The 18782-nt window shown below is 56.6% G+C and overlaps 1 protein-coding gene across 1 annotated transcript in view; it reads left to right on the top strand.

The window, feature by feature from the left end:
* The first annotated feature begins 600 nt into the window (after positions 1-600).
* Ramp1 (receptor activity modifying protein 1) overlaps positions 601-18782 on the top strand; it is a 30176-nt gene continuing 11994 nt past the window's right edge. Inside the window, 2 exon segments of the mRNA NM_001173009.1 lie at positions 601-745; positions 9460-9598. Coding sequence (NP_001166480.1) covers positions 694-745; positions 9460-9598 — 191 coding nt within the window. The 5' untranslated portion in view covers positions 601-693.

The raw sequence follows: 18782 nt of genomic DNA, 5'->3' as shown, positions 1-18782 counted from the left end.
CCGGCGGTCCGGCCGCAGTGCTGCCTCTGCCGCCCAAGACGGACGGTCCCCGCGGCAGTGCCACTGCCCGGTCCTGGGCTCCATCCTAGGTGAGGCCAGAGCCTCGGAACCCGCTTCCGCCCGGACCACTACCGCTCCGTGTAGCCCATACGAACGCCCACACACGCCCCGCAGTCCACCCGCAGCTCCGCGCCCCGCCCGTCACCTCCATGCGCGAGCCCTGTTGGTCCCCTGGGCAGCCTCCCGCCGCCCCTCCGGGACCCTGCGTGCTCCGGCCCCGACCCAGGCCTGGGCAGGGTCCGCGGCCCTGAGCCCCAGCCCGGTCGCGAACGCGGGCTCTGGATTCAGGGACTCAGGGATTCAGGGGTTTAGCGGCTGACTCGGGCTGAGGGCTCAACGGCTCCAGATTTCACGGGTTCGGGGGTTCGGGTGCTCAGGGGTTTAGGAGCTCAGGAGCTCAGGAGTTCCCGGGTTGCGGAGTCCCGGCGCCGCACCGCCCGCAGGTGCTGCCGCCCGCCGTAGCAGAGCCGCAGTGGGCTGGGCCGGGCCGGGCCGCGCCACCTCCCCCGCGCGCGCCCCCCGCGCGTCCCCGTCCGCGGCGCAGTCCTCGTACTCGCGGGCGCGGCGCACTGCAGCTCTGCTCGGCTCGGCCCCGCTCGGTGTCGCTGGGCGGCTCTGCTCCCTCCGCTCGCCATGGTCCGGGTGCTGCGCGGCCTCCCGTGGCGCGGCCTTTGGCTGCTCCTGGGTGAGTAGAGCCGGCGCGGCGCCCCAGGGACCCGCGGGGCGGCATTGCGCACACCTTCCACCTTTCTCCTTCTACCTTCCGGGCGCCAGCCCCAGGCGAGGCGGCTAGGGGCGGGCGGAGCCGGAGCGGGCACTGCCCAGGCCCCGAGGACCGGCGCCTGGGACCTTGCTTTTTGGGAGGACACAGGTTGGGCACCCCTTCTCATTCCCCTTGCCGCAGTCCTCGTCGCCAGCAGGGTGAGTGCGGGCCGCCGTGCTTTAGCAAAATGCAGAAGCAGCACCTGGCAATCCGGTGCACCAGAATGGGAACCACGGCCCTGCCCGTTTATCTGGACAGTAATTAGCCAAAACTGAACACCTGACTTCGTGCCCCCCAGCAGCTGCTTATTTAAGCCGAGTCCTTTGAAAGGGTTTCACCAAGGCCTGTTTAGTTTGCTCCTCACTTGGCGTCCTGGGTGATAGAAATGCGGAGAGGGTGGGGACCCTCGGAGGTGGCAAGCTTTCTGGGCACCCTGTTTTCAGGGAGGCCGGAATCTACGGCGGCAAGAATCCCTGCACTTCACTCCCCTCCTCCTTTCAGGTGCTCATAAACTGTGAACCCTTTTTGATGAAGCCAGTGAGTTATTCATGGATACAGCTACACTACACTGAAAATTAAATAGATTACTTTTGTTTGCTCACTGTGCAGTTTAGGCTGGCCTCAGATTCACTGGAACCTGCCTGCCTCAGCCTCTGTAGGGCTGGGTTTAGGGCGCGTGGGTCACAAGGCCCTGGTTTAGATTGCTTAGGTTGGGGAATCCAAAACCCCAGGGAAGGTCCTGCTGTTACTCCTGGCTTTTGTGACCTGTCCCCAGAGGGGGGGGGGGCTGTCCAGAGGAACCAGTAGCATTGTCCACCGATGCCTACTGGAAGGGGTGCCCACAGCAGGGAAGTAGCCTGTGGCAAAGGCCCTGTCCCTGGAGACTGCAAAAGCCCTGCAGAGGGGGCCTTGCATCCAGGACCCACCCCAACCTCACAGAGGAGGCCATCTGCATAAAAATTGGGGTCTGCTTCCTGTAATACAATGTGGAGATGGATCCTGCTACTGAAGTGTGGCAACTGAAGTCCTGTGAAAAGCGAAATCCCGTGGCATCCTCTTCTGCGGGGTTAAAATCCAATCTACCTGCCAAGGAATTCAGAGCTGTTTTAGTTTCCTCAGAAACGAACGTTCATTTCTTGATTCACCCAGCAGAGAGCTGGGTTGGGGATTTTTTTTTTCATAAATACGCAAATAAATAAGTGCTCTTTCCTGCTACCCAGAGGTTGCACCCCCTGAAGCTCATGTAAATAAAATTCTGTGTCACGGTCGCGTGGAAAGACCATCCCTGTTACCGAGAAACCAACTGCATGTTCTGCTAAGAGCCCCAGAATCCTGTCATCGCAGCTCTGTGCCGAGCGGTCTGGCTAATGTTATATTCTGGAAGAACAAACACTGCTCGTAGAGCTTATTGGTAAATTTGCGTCCTTGGTGGCCAGCTGCAGTGCGCAGAGCAAGGAGCACGCGCTGTCTCCTCCCTGAGCTGCGGCAGCCAGGTCTCCTTGGAGACGAGAGGTTTGCTCCCCAGAATGGCAATGTGGAAGCGTCCTCTGCCCTTTAGACTCGTCCGACAGTTTTATAATCAATCAATCTGCCTTCTTTGACCTGCTTCCTTTCTGCTTGCTGTTATTTAAGTCTTACATACACCTTGCTATTTTCCCTGACCTTTCCAGATGCTGTGCTCTTTGCAGCGGGCTGATGTATGACCGCATGCATTTTTAAAATTTTGTGCGTAGCCACCAAAAATTTCCAGCAGTCATAAAGGACATTTCTAGCCAAACCGTGCTTATTCCTTGGTAACTGCATTGCAAGCCTACGTCCCATGCAAGCTTCACTTGGGGAATGAGGCTGCTGAGAGACTGCATCCTGGGTCATTGAGCCTGGCCACCTGTACCTTCCTTGGCTGTCCTACTGCAGGACCATGCAGTATTTGAGCACTGATATTTATTGTAACATGTGGCTTTGTATAAACACAAATCTGACTGGGATACCACAGGAAATGCAGTTTACGTGACTCTGCTTTCAGGCTGGACCTGGTTCTAATCCTGGAGCCCAGGCCCAAAGGAGTCTCACTTACTAATCAACTCAGTGTGTTTCTTTCCTGTCGCTGTGTGTTCAGCAGCCTCGAGAGTCCTGGATTTTTGTCTCCCTTCCGTGGGTGCTTGCCAGGCAGTGTGTGTGCTATCTGTCTGCACCAGGGCTGTAGAGGGCATCTCTACACCAGGCGGATGGGCTGGTGAGCAGCACCCCTTTTCCATGGAACCCTTCCTGAAGGCCAGCTCAGACTAGCCAAGTCTCTCCAATATGCCACCCAGTCGATTGCAGCCAGCATCGGGCAGTGTGTGACATGGGTGCCACATGTGGTGTGCACGGCAGTGCAAATCCTGGGCTGGCAATGGTGCCCCAAGGGTTTGCCCAGTGCCCGCTGCAGTGTCCCCTCCATCCGCCCCAAACCTTCTGCCTGAGGCTCCATCAGCGGTGTCTGTCCTCTGCCTCAGCTGCCTGCAGACTAGAGAGACAGACAGCGCCCCCTGCATATGAGCTCCTGCTGGAACCCCTGAGGTTCACTCCTCCTGTGTCAGTGAGCATCTGCCACTCTCAGGGTGCTGGCTGGTGGGTGGCAGGGCCTAGGGGTCTACAGGAAGGGCACTCTTGGGGGGTGGGGGGATCCTGTGGCACACAGGACACTCAGGGAGACCTCCTGGGTGAGACACTGCTGCTGAGGAGACAAGGAATGAGAGGAAAGGGGGCGAAGGGAGGCCTGGCAAAGGTGGCCCCCACAGCTTCAGCCTGCCTGGCCCTGGTTGTCCAGACTCTGCACTGAGTCTCTGTTCAGCAGAGACACAGACATGACAGAGAAGACCAAGCTTTCCATCCCGAGGGGCCTTGGGCTGCTGCCAGTGCCCAGGCACATGCACACACACACACACACACACACACATACACGCGTGCGCGCCAGCCATCTGCCCCCTCCCACCAGGGTTTGTGTTGAGGCTCCCTGGAGGAAAGCCATGCTGGTGTGGCTTTAGGCAGGCTTCTGATTTTGTTCCTAAAATGGCTTTGTTTCAATGTTTTCACTGACATCTGAAGACGTCACCGTTAGCATTGCAGGTTCTGAATGGCACTGCTGGCATGGGGCCCAGGAGGTGCATTGATGAGACTGGCTGCCCCAGCCTGGCCTTCTCATCCCGCATCCCTTGCAGGGCCCAGGTGGAGGAGGTGGCTCCCTGTGCCCCACAACTGCTCCCTCCTTGCTGTGGAGAAGGCGGTCCCATCCCGTGAGCCCCGAAACCCTGCCCTACTTGCCCCAGCACACGCTGGGGAGTCGGCTGGGTCTGTGAGGCCAGTGCCCATGTGGCCTGGGGCTGTCTCACTCAGGTGGGGGCTGGGGTGCCCCCAACCTGACTTTCACTCTCCCAGTGACAGCAGTGACCCCATCGGTCCTCGGGAGGGCATATCCAGACCCCCTGACGACTCATTCAGCATCCAGGGATCTGGATTTTTGGCTGCTACGTGAGTCGGGTATCCCCCACCCCAATTCATTCTCTAACTCATCCAGCTGGATACATAAGACAGCTCCTTTTCTGCGGACTGGTTCATGCAGGGCTGGCTGTGGCTCTGTGTCCAGGAGCACATGTTTCTGTTTTGGTGTCAGTGCCTGAGGGTGGGTCACCCCCACTGTCACCCAGCATCCACCTCACCACTGCCCAGGCTCTGCCTAGGCCTTACTGGGGGTACGTCATGCCAACATCTGCTGCAGCCTTCAGCAATAACCCTTGAGCCTGTGTCTTTCTTCGCAGTGTATTCTCCTTGTGTGGGGATAGGAGTGGGAGGAGGGTGGAGAATGCCTCATCTTTGTAGGCACAAAGTGTACTCCGCTGGAGGCGATCACTGCTCTAGCTGGTGGGCGGTGTCCTCCTTCCTCAGCTTCCCTTCCTTCTTCCACTTCCCTCTGTGGGTTTTCCTTGCTGGAGCAGGGCTACTTTCCTTTTTTTTTTTTTTTTTTTTTACCAGTATCAGGGATTGAGCTCACAACCACGTGCTTGCAAGGCAGGCACTTATGCCGCTGAGCTAAATCCCCAGCCCAGGGCTACTTTCCAAGATAAGGTAGGTGAGGACCTTCCCCCACCCCATGCCATGGCAGGCCGTGCGGCAGGCAGGAGTGTTCCCCAGTGTACCCATTTCTTCTGCGGAGCCTTCACAGACACCTTCGCAGGTCTCCTTTAGCGATTTCTGCGTCTCCTTCCATCAGGACACTGCAGGCTCTCCTGCCGCCGGTGCAGCATCACAGTCCCCCTTTACAGTGCTCCAAAAGTGACTCACAGTCAGTAGGAACCATACTTTCTATTTTGATGTGGCGCTTTCCATGGCCCTCTCCGTGGCTGTCCTGGATCAGCCCCTCAGTGGCGAGGGAATGAGCACATCTCGCACAAAGCAGGGCGCCCATGGGCCTGGTTTCCCACTTGGGATGTTTCACCTCTGAGGAGTTTGGGGGACAGCTGAGAGGTAACTGGCTCATTTCGCTTGAGCTCAGGCTTCAGCTGCCCTGTGTTTATTTCCTCGCCCACCTGACCCCTGTCTTTGCCTGCTATCCACTGCTGGCGTCTTTGCCAAACCCTGGAGGTTTGGCCTGTCTCTTGCCCACTGTTGATATTTTCTGGATTTTTTGCTATGTGGTTTCTGTTTCCTCTAACAGAGGGAGTTTTGGGAAGCAAGTGTTTGAGTCTCAGTAGCTTGGGATTTTTGGCTTTTTCTACCAATGGTCATTGCTGGTTTTACTGCACGGTGATCAGGGGATACATGCGGCCTCTGCTTGGCCTATACCGAGGGCTCCTTCTCGGGCCCACCTGTGTTTCCTTTTGTGGATGGCCAGGAGCCAGGGGAAGAGCACGACACTCACTTTTATGTGCTGGTGTGAAACTGCACTGCTTAGGTTCTCTGATTTCTTGCTCATGTCAGGCGTCCACACAGGAGGACCTGTCTGTGCCCTGTGGCTATGCCCCATGTGCAGGCAACACTGCAGGGAGCACACTCGTGTGCCCCCTACCAGTCAGTCACTGCCGCTTGGGACTCTTACGGGGTAACCTTCCCTTCCCACTCATTGCTTTTTGGTTGTGGCGGAGTTCATGTGACATAAAATGTACAACCCAGCCCCGTCAGGACACAGCACAGGGTGCTGAGCATATTCGAGGTTACATCTCAGAGCTTCTCAATGCAAAGCGGCGGCTCTGTCACTGTGGAGTAGCTCCCATCCCTTTCTTGGCCCAGCTGTCAGACTGGAACTGCTCCAGGATCTCCTGAAAGCAAAACCACATGGAACTCAACCTGCGAATGGCTGAGCTCACTTTGTATCGTAGTATCAAGGTCCAGCCATGCATCATGGCTCAGAATTCCCTTCCTTTCAAAGGAATTCCATTCCCATCCTAGTCTCTTTCTTGTTGCTGGGACAAAATATCCACTGCCCATAACATAGGAGGGACAAGTTTGTTTCCACTTAGGTTTCACCTGTGACCAGCGGCTCTGGGGCAGAGACAGAATGGTAGAGGGTCCAGTTGGAGGAAAAGGCACTCATCCCTCAGCAGCCTGGCCCATGACCACCTCCCCCTGCGCCTGCCAAGTGCACAGTCTGCTGTGAACGCTCGGTGGAGGAGGCCACTGGCAAGCCCCTGCTGAGGTCCTTTCCAGGCATCTGAGATTTCAACCCTGACGGCTCTGCTCATGGACAGCATGTGCCCTTTTCTCCTCCCAACCATGCTTTCGCCTGCGGCAGCCACAACAACATTGCCATGGACACAGGCATCCTGCGGTGCTGCAGTCCTGGCTCTTGGTTCTCCGGGACGCTTGCCGGAAGTGGGATGGCCAGGTCACATCGTGACCCAGTGTGCAGATTGTGATGAGCTGTGGTTCCATGCTCCACAGCAGCCATGCTATTCCACATCCCCGCCAGCAGCACCCATGCCTTCCAGGACCCCCCTAGACCTTACCCACGCTTGCTCCCCTCCTTGGTTTTGTTTTTGTTTCCCAGAATGGCCACCCCTGCGTGTGGCTGCGCTGCCACCTGCTGCTCTGCAGCTGGAATTTAACATCCTCGGGGATTGCGTGGCCATCCGTGTGACATCCCAGCGCCCACCTCTTGGATGTTCTGCTGAGTCACTTCATCCTGTGGCCTGATTTGGCTCAGCTTCTGGAGGATTCCAGGGATACTTTCAGATTGTTTGTCTGAATCCTGTGCTTGCCCTCAGGGCCAGCGATCTCGGTCAGGCTACTTCCTGTCTGAGCTGCTCACGATCTGTAAGGTGGAGGTGATGTGAAGTCACTGTGTACGGGGAGGGTCCTGGGGATTCTCGAGCCTCCACATGGGAGCTGTGTGAGGCTGGCACGGAGTCCGGGCTCAGGGGACGATCAGTAGTCTTCCTGGTTTTAAGAAATAAGGGTGGTGTTTATCTGCTGTCTTGTTTTCTGCATTCCAATTTTTAATACTTCCAGGGGACTTCCTGTTTCTTCTCCATGTCTGTATTTTCTCCTTGTCCCTCTGTTTTTAGTTAAACTTGTGTTCTATTTTATGACCTAAATAAGCATGATTATTTCTTGGCTTACAAAGTACAGAAATAAATAATGTCTATTGACAATGAGTAGGATTTTAGCAAGGGCCAGAGCAGATTATGGGGGGCCCTTGTGGGCAGTTGCATCTGCCACTAGGTCACCAAGATGGACAGAGGTGGAGGACAGGGTGGCCATGATGCTCCAGAGAAGGGCTGGGAAGGACCAGTGCTTTCTGATGGCAGCAGAGTAACTAGGACATAAGACAGGACCAAGAATTGTTCCCTGTGCACCCCACATCCAGCCCAGAGCAGGCGCTTGGAGGGGGAGGGGGAATCAAAGCCAGGCAACAGGAAGCAGGGACCCAGGCCAAGGAGGGCCCATGCCATCTGGGTGCCACTGCCCCTGAACAGCTGGTTGAAGGATGCTGGCAGGTGGGGCAGGTGCTCAGCCTCCCCTGGACAGATCAGAGGGAGGCATCTTCAAGGAGAACAGAGCCCAGCACTGGGCACTCCCCAGGCACTGCCCAAAGGTCTCACTGCCTGGGACACATTGGCAGCCAGCAGGACATGGTTCTGAAGTAGCCCAGCTGAGCAGGACCCTGCTTTCAGCTCCCCAGGACCCCTTTGGGGCCCTGGGCACTTCTGCCCATCAGAAGAGTCCTCTCCCCCATCTTGCTGGCCCTGTGCCCACCTGCAAAATCTCTGGCAATGCCGTATTGGCTATTTATAAACTAGTTGCCTGCCGGGGCCTCTGCACTGCAGGTTATGAAATGTGTGCAAAACATAACTTCTTTAAAATGAAATGAATGCTAAGCCAGTGTAAATTCACACCCAGCCTGTCCTCCTCCTGGGTCATGCCAGGTGAGCCTGCAGCAGAGCTAGCACCACTCGGCAGGACAGGGTCGCTCTTGGGGGCCTGGTGGGGGCGTGACCTTAGCATACCCGGGCACCGTGCCAGGTATCACTTATACACCACTGCAGGGCAGGGCACAGGGCTGCCTGGTGCCCATGCCCTGCTGGGCAGCACTCACCGTCCTGTGGCTGCTCCTGCTGTCTCAGATCCCATGGCTTTGGCCAAGGTGTGTGGCGCAGGTCTGCCCAGCTCAGCTCACATCTGCCGTGTGTACTGTGGCCAAGCTCCAGGGTGGGTCCCCACTGCTCCGTCTTGCCTGGTCAGGGTGTTTTCCTGGGCCCATCAGCTGATGAGGGAGGCTGTCCAGACATGCTCTAAGAGCCAAAGTTTCCCCCGGCCTCAGGGCAGCAGAGTGGGGTCCAGGGGTGGGTTGTGGCAGCTGTTGAGCTCCTCACAACCAGCTCCTAGCTCAGCCCCGGCCCCTCCTCCAGCTGGGCTGCCCAGGGGCCTGACTCAAATGGAGGAAAGACACAGCCACAGTCCGAGCAGCGAGGCTGAGGCCAGGTGAGGAGCCCAGCGGGCAGGGGTTGGGGGAAGCCCTCCTGCCCATGTGTTGAGCTCCTGCATGGGTGGATTTTGATCTCATGTGATGCACAGTACCGCAGATCCTCTGAGCTTGTGTCTGCCACAGTAAGAGCACAGGGCTGCTCTTGTGCCCCAGTGCACCGGCTCAGATTGTATCCAGCAAATGCCCAGACCGAGGGCTGTGCTGCATACTGTGACCACTGGCCTGACAGATGGGCTGAGAGTCCCTCCTGCATCACTGCCTGGGGCAGGAACGGTCCCTCCCCAGACTCCAGGGGAGCCCTTGGTGGCATCAAGGCTCAGTGCTCAGGTATGGAGGCTCCAGACCTGGGCTGGGTCCCAGAAAGTCATTCTCTCTACTTAGTGTCCAGGTCTGAAGCTGGAGAGTTTGGTGTAGGGGTGCTGGCACCTGTGACCAGTGTGGCAATTACAGGTCACCTCCAGTAGCAGAAGTGAAGCAAGGGTGGGCGTCCTGGGCCCCATCCATGGACAGGGCTGTTACAGGGACTTGGATGACCCAGAGGCCCTGCCCAGAGCTCTGCATGCCTGCAGGGGCCCTGACCACTGCCCTGCTCTCAGGAGCTCACTGCAGGCCCAGGGTGGGCAGGGTGGGCACAGGCCAGAGAGCAGCTAGTGACACCTGTCACCCTCTATTGCAGCCCATCAGCTCTTCCTAGTCACCGCCTGCCAGGACGCCCACTATGGGACCCTAATGCAGGAGCTGTGCCTCTCCCGCTTCCAGAAGGACATGGAGGCCATGGAGAGGACGCTGTGGTGCGACTGGGGCAAGACCATCGGGTGAGTCAGTGTTCCTGAGGGTGTGGGACAAAGCTGGGGCGGGGACCACCTGGGGTAACGTGACCCTGGGTGGGTGACCAGGCCCTGGACGACAGCACAGGTCGCCGGGGGTGGGGGATGTTGCCAAAACAGCAAGAGACAGAGGATCCAATTAGGCTGGGCGTGCCCCCAGCTGTCCCAGCACAGGTGTCTGGGGACAACCAGCCCAGCAGCCCCATGCCAGGACCATGGTAGCCACAGATCATGACAGAGAGGTTCTTGTAGCCAGGCTAGGGCTGACTGCTCCATTCAGGGCTCAGAGCTGCAAGCTGGGCTGCCCCTGATAGGTGATCCCCCAGTGCTGGCCGAGCCCTTACTCCATGTGGCAGGCATGTGTGCTACCTGAAGTCCGTCCTCTCACTTGTAGGGTACCCTCACCAGGTGCAAGGTCCTCCCAGCTGGGCCAGGCTGTCCACCTTTGTCACCTACTGTCTAGGCCTCGATGCGGCTTCAGTGTGAGCCCCGGGCTCCCGTGTGCTTGGGGGTATATGAGTGATCCCCAAGCAGGGTCTGTGTGCTGCACCACAGCGCACAACACACAGTGGGTGTGAGATCCTGGCACCCCAAGGCCAGAGAGGACAGGGGTCCCCGAAGATGCTAGTGAGAGCCAAGGGTGAGGAGGGCCTGCCTAGGGGGTCTCTATGAAGGCAGGGAGAAGGAACCAGCTCATACACAAATTGCTTGAGGCTTCACATCTCCTCAGGGTCTAGGACTCGCCCAGTTCCTGGCTCTGCTGGCCCAGCCCCATGGAGTGAACGCCCCTCCAGGTGGGATGCAGCTGGAGGGCACATGGGGTCTTCTGTGTGGAGTCCAGAAAGTGGGTCCACACTGCGCCCCCATGCCTGGGCTCAGGGCTCCCCCTGCCCGTGGAGCCTCAGCCTTGATGAGTGGGTGGACCAGCAGCCACCCACCCATCCTCCCCCAGCCACGTGCCTGTTGTGGGGCTCCATTGCTGGAGTACTCTGCTCAGCAGAGAGCCATCAAAGTGAATCTCTGCCTTGGGAACAGGAAACAGGCAGGCACGGTGTCTGTGGGGTACAGTGCTGCAGTCAAGAACTCACACCCCAGCTATATGCCCTGCTCCAGCTCAGGAGCTGTGGCCTAAGCCCAGACCCCATCTCCCCCCAGGCTCAGGACCTGGAACCCTTGATGGGGCACAGTGGACCTGGGAGGTCCCACCTGGGTCCCCCCTTGGGGTGTTCTGGAGACCTGGCAGCACCCCAGCCAGGTCCTCACCCTGCTGTCCAACTGCCGCACCTGGGGCCTCTTGGAAACCACAAGCCTTAAGTTCTGAGTGAGCTGGAAATGGAGAAGGATGAGGTTGCGAAAAGCAGCAGAACTAGCTGCAGGCTGATTGGCTTCCTGCCTGGCTGAGTGGTTTGTGCTTAATTAAAGGTTGCATTTATCACAGCCCAGGAGACGCCAGGCCCTGGGGAGGCACAGGCCCTGCAGGCGCTTCCCAGGGGCATGGGGCAGGGGGAATAATCAGCTGCCACAGGGGGCACAGCTAGAAACAGAAGCAGGGGACCTGGAAGAAACAGTGCACCTAAAGAGAAGATTAACACCAAGCCCAGCAAGTGCCCTGTAGCACCCAAGCCCAGCCTGCGGCCCTAGGACCCCTGATGTCCATGTCCTGATCCTGGGGTTCCCGTGTGCGCTGTGTTACACTACGGAGGGAACCTACCTGGAGAAGCCGGGCAGGTGGCTCTGGCTCAGGGAGATGACTCTACATTACCTAGATGTCTCGGGCTCCCTAACACAACTCTACTTCAGCCGCTGCAGGGCTTGCAGCTCAGCTTGGTCCTTGCCCTGCCCTGGCCTGGTTTGAATGCATTCTTCCTCCTGCATAGTGAGGTGACCCTGCCATTCCTTCACACTTCTTGCTTCAGCCCTCAGTCAGCCCTTTCTCCAGGGAGCCCCAGTCAGTCATTTTTGCTAGCGAACGGCATTTAGGAGCCGTTCATGTGCATAAGTGTGCACCTACCCAGGATGTTGACAGGACCCCTGGAGAAGTGTGCACCCCCTTTTAACCTTGGTGTTGGAACAAGGTTTACATCAAGACTTGGCTCAGATGGTCAGGGTTAGGCTCCATGCTTCAGGTCTCCTGATTTTAAATACTCACCCCATCTCCAGAAACCCCTACAGTAGCTCCTAGATTCATGTTTCATTCAGTAGTGGTCCCCAGAGCATGGCCAAACTAACACTTCAGAAAAGCAGCTCTTACAGCCGGACATGGGGTGCATACTTGGAGTCCCAGCATCTGGAGGCTGAGGCAGGAGGAGCCTCAAGAGTGAACCCAGCCTGGGCAACTGAGTGACTCAGGGGTTCCCTATCTCAAATTTAAAAACAGAAAAGGTCTGGGGACACAGTCCCAGGCAAGCACACCTGTGGGGGTACTGGGCAGATGGAACCTGGTGCCCGATATCAATGAGGAACGAGGCTGGTGGTGGGCACCTCTTCATCTCCCCGGTTTCTCATGGACATGAGTGTGGTCTGTATGTGCAAAAGCTCTGCTTTTATCTTTTTATAAATTGTACATGTTTCTGTCTCTCTGTCTCTATCACATTTCTGGTCTTTTTTCAAGAGCTTCTTTTATGTTACGAAGACACAAGGCCTTTATCTCTAATGCTCACTGTTAGATATTTCCTCCAAGCTTGTTGGGTATTTTGTGAGTTTTGTTACACTTCTTCTTAGTACTGAAACCTGAACCCAGGGCCTTCAGACTGAGGTACACCCTCATCCCTGTTTTTGTTTTTAGTCTTTCAAGCAGGGTCTCTCGAAATCACTAAGCTGCTCAGGCTTGGCTTGAACTTGTGGCCCTCCTGCCTCAGCTTCCTGGAGTGCTGAGATAACAGGTGTGCACCCCCACACCTGGCACAGTATTTTTACTGTCATCTGACACACCTGTCTCTATCACGTCTAGATTGGAGGACTTCCCGCCTGGGCCAGGAGAGCTCGCCATGTTCTTTCTGGCCCAAGGATCAGCTGCGTAGCTGAGCCTGCTCCAGCTGAGTGTGTTCCTGCACACAAGCGTGACTCCTGCATCACTTTCTGCATGGGTACCCACTTGTCTCATTTATCAGAAAGCCCTCCCTTGCCCCCAGCGACTCTGTGCTGCCCTGGGGTGCCTGATGTGCCTTATCCCTTTCCACCTCTGCACCCAAACCTGTGCTGTTCATTTCTCCCGGGTCCTCCCTTCCCTCATCCCAGGACGAGAGCTTGTGCTCACAGCTGGCATCTGCTTAGCACTTACACATGACAGGCTTCATGTTGGCTGCTTACAGTTACCTCCTTTACACATAAGCAGTGACGGGAGAGGCAGTCGGGTTTCTCCCTCGCTGTCTCTGCCAGGCTCTCAGCTGCACACCCCGGCTCTGTCCTGGTGTCCGAGAGGGACAGGGCACCTGCCTTCATGAGGGATGTGAGGTCTGCGTGTACAGCAGGGCCATACAGGGCCTTTAGGTCTCTTGAGCAGGGGCTCTGGGCAGGACGAGAGAGGGCAGCACAAGAGCAGTGGTGCCAGGCGGTGTGTGGCAGGAAGCCATCTCTGGCATCACCAGGCAGAGGCAGGAAGCACCGTGTCTGATGGGAGTGAGCTCTGAAGTGAGGCCCTGGCTGGCCTCAGTTTGTCCTGAGCCAGGCTGTGGGACTGGGCCAGGCAGGTGATTGGACAGAGGACTCAGGCACAGGGAGAGGCCTCTCTGCTCACTGGAGGTCACCACTGTGACGAAGATGAAATCCCAGTGAGCACAGCATGGCTACCATTGGGATCAGGTGACCAGGACATGGCAGCAGCCGCAGCACCAGAGCTCCCAAATGTGGGCTGCCTGAGGTCACTATTATGCCAGGGCCTGGTGGGCCTGCAAGTGTCTCTAGTGGCAGAGGACCAGCATCCAGATCTCCTCCAAAAGCAGAGGGGACTCCAGGTGCACAACAGCTGCATGTGGAAGGGACCCATCTTCCCCAAGTGACAGGGACAGATGCAAGCAAATGGAGGGAACACTGGTCTAGTGCTGGGACTATGCTTGGCGGGCTGAGTGTAGCTCTGCAGGGTGCTCTGCCTAGCTTGACCCGGGCCAAGAGAGCAGATGGTCTCCCCAGTGAGGCCCAGGGCTGAGGACAGCATTGAGAGAACCGCAGAAGTCGTGTTTCCTTTGACCAGGACCATGGCCTGCGCTGACTTTGCAGATGCAGGAGCAGGACAGTGAAAGCCTGGGCGCCTGCACCTGTGTATGAATTGGCCCAGGCTCCCTGATTGCGCTTGACCTTGACTGTGACCTCACACTGCACTTAGCCTCTGATTCCCTGCCCGCTGGGTGATCTTGTCAGGCTGCTGTGCAAGGCTCCAGGGTATCCCCAAGCTCCTTCTACATGGATGGGGCATCTGGAGGGCAGCAGTGCTCACAACTCGTGGCCAGTTTGTGCTCTAAGCCTGCTGGAGCAGGGAGCTGCCTCAGCACCCCGTGGCCTCCAGCTGAGGGAGCAGAGGCACCTTCAGTTTTATAGCTGATGCATAAAATCAGGAAACTGATGTTTCAATGTGTGGATACATTGTGTCAGTTTTTAATACACTGTGTCACTTTTAATTCCCCTAACCAGGTCTTTGTTTTGTTTTTTTGTACTGGCAATCGAACTCAGGACCTTCCACCTGCCAGGCAGGTGATGTGCCACATCACATCTATGTTAAAGGCTTATGTATGGTGAAAACATTCCACTCCTTCTCCCAGCCCTGGGCTCCCATCTAGCTGTGACCTGGTGCCTCCAGCCTTGGGGACCGTGCTCCCCTCCTTGGGCTCTGAGATCCTGGTGTAGATTCTGCATGAAGACCTCGCGTGTCTTTTGCCTCTGTGCCTGGCTCACTCCCAGAGCTCCAGCTGTACCCTCTGTGCCCCAAGCAGCGTCCCCAGTGTCTGTCTCGTCGTCTTCCTCTGCTTACCAGGGATGCACACTCTGGCGTCTCCTCTCAGTCGTAGTGGGTGGTGCAGCCGTGAACTGGGCGATGCCTAAGTCTCACATCACCCACACCCCTTTCATTTCCAGGGAAACTGAGAGCTGGGTGGTTGGATCATGGGGTCCTGCTAGCTTCAGTTTTCTGAGGAAAGAGGGGTTTTTCAACTTTTTCTTTGTTCTTTGGCAAGGCAGGCTGGGAATTGAACCGCTGATCCTTGCATTGAGCTATATCTCTGAAACTTTTTTTTTTTTTAATTTTGAGACAGGATCTCCCTAAGTTGCCCAGGTTGGGTTAAAACATGTGATCCTCCTGCCTTGGCCTCCCTGAGTACTTGGATGACAGATGGGAAAGTGGCTGGTTTTAAAGTAACTACTGATGAGATTTGTCTCACCTAAATGAGCTGTGCAGAGTTGATGAAGAGAGAAGGGGACAGCTCTGCTCTTTCCTTCCTTCCTGTACCATGTCAGCATCCAAGATGTCACCTTTGGTAAGGGAAAGATGTCAAAGGTGGGAAAATGCAGGAGACAGGGCTGCAGCCAGGGCTGCTGTCTGCTGTGGCCACATTGTGCAGGGCAGTGGCTCTAGACAACCCAGTGTGACCTCACTCCAGGTGAGGTGCCACCTCCTCTGCCCTGGGGACCACACCTGCCATGCCTGCCCTGGCCACCGACTCCAGGTGGGCGGGTCCTCAGGAACCGGACAGGAATCCGGAGGCCGGGCTCTGTAGCATACCTGCCCTCCATCCCAGCCCAAATGCTGCCCAGACATGCGGTGGGCGTGAGCCACTGGTGGAGGTCACAGGCGGACACTGCGCCAGGGCCTTGGGAGGAGGCTCACAGAGGGCTGCTGGCTCAGGCAGGCGCAGCTACCACACAGCTCTTCCGGGCTGCACAGTCCCCTTGCTGTTGCAGGACACAGTCTCCTTTGTGTGTCTGGTCAGGTCAGGAAATTCTTCAGATCTCAGTGGCAGAGTTAGAACAGCTGACCATGGTTTGAATTTCAACAGGAACGGAGAGGGTGGCATCTTCAGGGATCCTGAGGCCTCTAGGTGGTGGACACATCATCCTTCTCAGATCTCAGGGGGCTCCCACCCCCAGTGCTCCACAGAGGGCCCAGAGGCCACTGCAGGGCAACCTCCTGCCCAGCAGGAACCTGCAGAGCAGGGTCTGGCACCACCTGGGTCCCCTCTTGGGATTCCAAAGGCATCTGCCTTTGAACCTGCCACAAACCCTCAAGCACTTGGGCCACACTTGTGCCCAGTCTGGTGGCAGGGCACTGGCAAGGCTCCATGAAGGGCCCCAGGCACTGGGCAGAACCATGGTACGGTGCACAGTGTGACCAGGTGGCCAGGGGCCACCGTCTTCGGGGCTCTGTTCCTCTAGAAGACGAGCTCTGGACATCCCTACCCAACAGCGGGTCCTCGGCCACCTGGGGTCCTGATCACTGTAGGAGCAAGGCAGGTGCACGCTGGTGGAGGGGAGGGAGCAGGAAGCAGGGGACCAGGCCATCCAGGGCCAGCCCAGCCAGCAAGCATGGGACAGAGGAGGCCGAGGGCCCTGCCCCACTTGCCAGTGGCTTTCTCTGGAGGGCATTTGGGACAGGAAGCAGCAGGCTGGCCCATTGGACATCACGTGTGCCCTATGAGGACCCCAGAGGTCTTGGATGCTCAACCAGTGGATAAAGGTCTAGGGGTGAGGGATCCCCACTTCCTTTCTCAGGAAGCTCCCCAGAAATGCACATGGGGAGCTCTGCCCCTCTCCGTCCTGCTTGCTTGTTGTTCTCAGCTGCTCCTCAGCCAGCACTCCGAGTCCTCCAGCCCAGGGGTGGACACTCACGGCCACTTCCCAGGCAAATAGTAACCAGTGCCGGCTGTAGCACTGATTGAGTCCTCTGTTTTGAACTTGGGTTTGAGGACATATCCTCCTTGTGCGCCAGAACCTGGAAGGTCACACAGGGGTGATGCTGAACAGAGCACGGCTGTGAGCAAAAGGGCGAGCAGGTGGCCCATGTCTTCCGCCCCCGCCTTTCCCAACACGGTGCTGTGGCAGCCCCCGCCCCGCAATCCAGGGGGTGCCTCAGGGACCTGGCTTCCCCAAAGGCCTGCTCAACCTGCCCAGCCCCATCTCAGGGGAGAGGAGGGAGAAGGTCCCAGGGCTGTGCCTGCATGTCACAGTGTGTGTGGCCGTTGAAAGTCATGCAGGAGCTGAGGTCCCTCCCCAAGCTTCTCTTCACCCCGGCACACACAGGGCCAGTGCCCTGGAGCAGCTGCCTTCCCTCTGCATTTTTTGTTGATTTTGGAAAGGGTCTCACAAAGCTGCCCAGACTGGCCTCCAACTGGTCATCCTCCTGCCTCGGCTTCCTGAGGAGGTGTGATTTCAGGTGCATCGCTGTGCCTGGCTCTCCCATGCACATTGTCAGGACCCCTCTCTCCGTGAAGGTCTTCTGGGACCCAAAGCATGAGGTGTCTTGCTCAGAGGCATGGTTTTGCTGTGAGTCTCTTCTCCCAGCTTTTTGTCTCACAAATGTGGCGCCCATTCTCTTAAAAATTACTCTTTTGGAGTAGCCACAGTGCAGGTGTGGCAGAGGCAGCCCAGCTCAGGCCACAAGCAGTGCCCCCTGCCACCTTCTCTTCCCTGTTCCCCTGCTGCAGTGGAAAGCTTTCTGTGTGCTCTGTGACCCTTTGGTCCTCCTCTTCCTCCTCTTCCTCTTCCTCCTCTTCCCCCTCCCATCCCCCTCCTCTTCCTCCCCCATCTCCCCCAATTTTTCTTCCTACTCCTCCTCCCCCTCCCCCCACTTCCTCCTCAGTGTAGTGCCCCAGGAGCAGCAGGCACCCTTGCCATCCATCATCACCCTGGGCAGTGAGCACCGTGGCATGTGTGTGAACAGTGCACTCTTGACATGCTGGCTGGGTCACACTCCCAAGGAATCCCATCAAAGACAGCTCCATCAGCTGTGTATGGACACTCCTGTCTCCTTTTGGGTGGGCCAGCGCTAGCAGATAGACTCCTATTTTTGCAGGTAGAACTGAGGTCTCCACTTCTAATTTGCCCATCTCAGGGCATCAGTGAGGTGGAGCGACTTTGCTACAGTTGCTTGGGACTTGGTTTATGAATGGAGGAGGATCAACCCTGGTCTGCGGGCTTGGCCGCTGGGTGTTTCTGGTTAGTTGCTGAACACTTCTTCGTTTTACCTGTTCACATTCACAGCAATGATTCCCTGCATCATGGCAGTTTCTCTCCTCTGGGCTCTGTCCCCTCCCCTCCCGTCCCACCCTGCTCCCCACAACTCTTGATGCCTTTCTCATTCGAAAAAGCTTTATTTCCACTTTTCGAATTCAACTCTTCTTTTTTTTAAATTCTTTTATAAGACTTTTAAAAAGTGATTTTAGATTTCCAGCAAAACTGAGGCAAAGGCACAGATTTTCCATTTACCCATTGGAGGATTTTTGGTTTGGTTTGGTTTTCCCAGACAAGGTCTCGATGTACAGTTCAGGCTGGCCTTGAACTCACCACGTAGCCCAGGCTGTACTCAAACACCAGGTGATCTTCCTGCCTCAGCTTCCTGAGGGCTAGGGTTACGGATATATGCCCCACACCCGGCTCTTCTCTTTTTGTTTGTTTGTCTGTTTGGTTTTGGTACATGTTTGTGACACCTGAACCCAGGCTGGGGCAGGGGTCTCCAGGTCCAGTGCCTCATCCTAATCCCTGTCCCCACCCCATCTCCTTCCCACTTGTAGAAGGTCCACCTTGCTGTTTCCTGGCCTCTTTTATTTTGCTCTTTAAATTGCTCTGAGTTTCTCATGTCAGAGAAACCATGCCACGGTCACCTTGCCGTGTCTGGTGTGGTAGAGTCAGTTTCCGAACATTTTCACCTAGGTCTTGGGACCGCATCACACTACTTAAATCACCCCGTGTTTATGACAGTTTCTCTAATGCAGAAGCTGCTCTTGATAGACCCCACATTTGTTATCTCTGGCCTTGTTTTGTTTTCTCAGAGATATTTTCTGCCCATTTTTTCCAAAAGAACTTAAGAACCATATCTATAGTGCCCACTGGCCATCACTGAGATTGACTGGATGGCTACTTGAAAGTGCTGCTGTTCAGGAAGCTGCTCGCAAGACGCCCAGCAAGCACCCTCCGAAGAAGGGTCGACTGAGCCTTTGCAGCTGCTGGCCATAAGAAAAGGACCTCGCCA

The sequence above is a fragment of the Cavia porcellus genome, unplaced genomic scaffold (assembly GCF_034190915.1).
Source record: "Cavia porcellus strain 051 isolate PalLab524CR breed Dunkin Hartley unplaced genomic scaffold, mCavPor4.1 scaffold_26, whole genome shotgun sequence".
Taxonomy (NCBI): domain Eukaryota; kingdom Metazoa; phylum Chordata; class Mammalia; order Rodentia; family Caviidae; genus Cavia; species Cavia porcellus.
The sequence above is the reverse complement of the archived record's forward strand: the minus strand, read 5'-3'. Positions and strand labels throughout refer to the sequence as shown.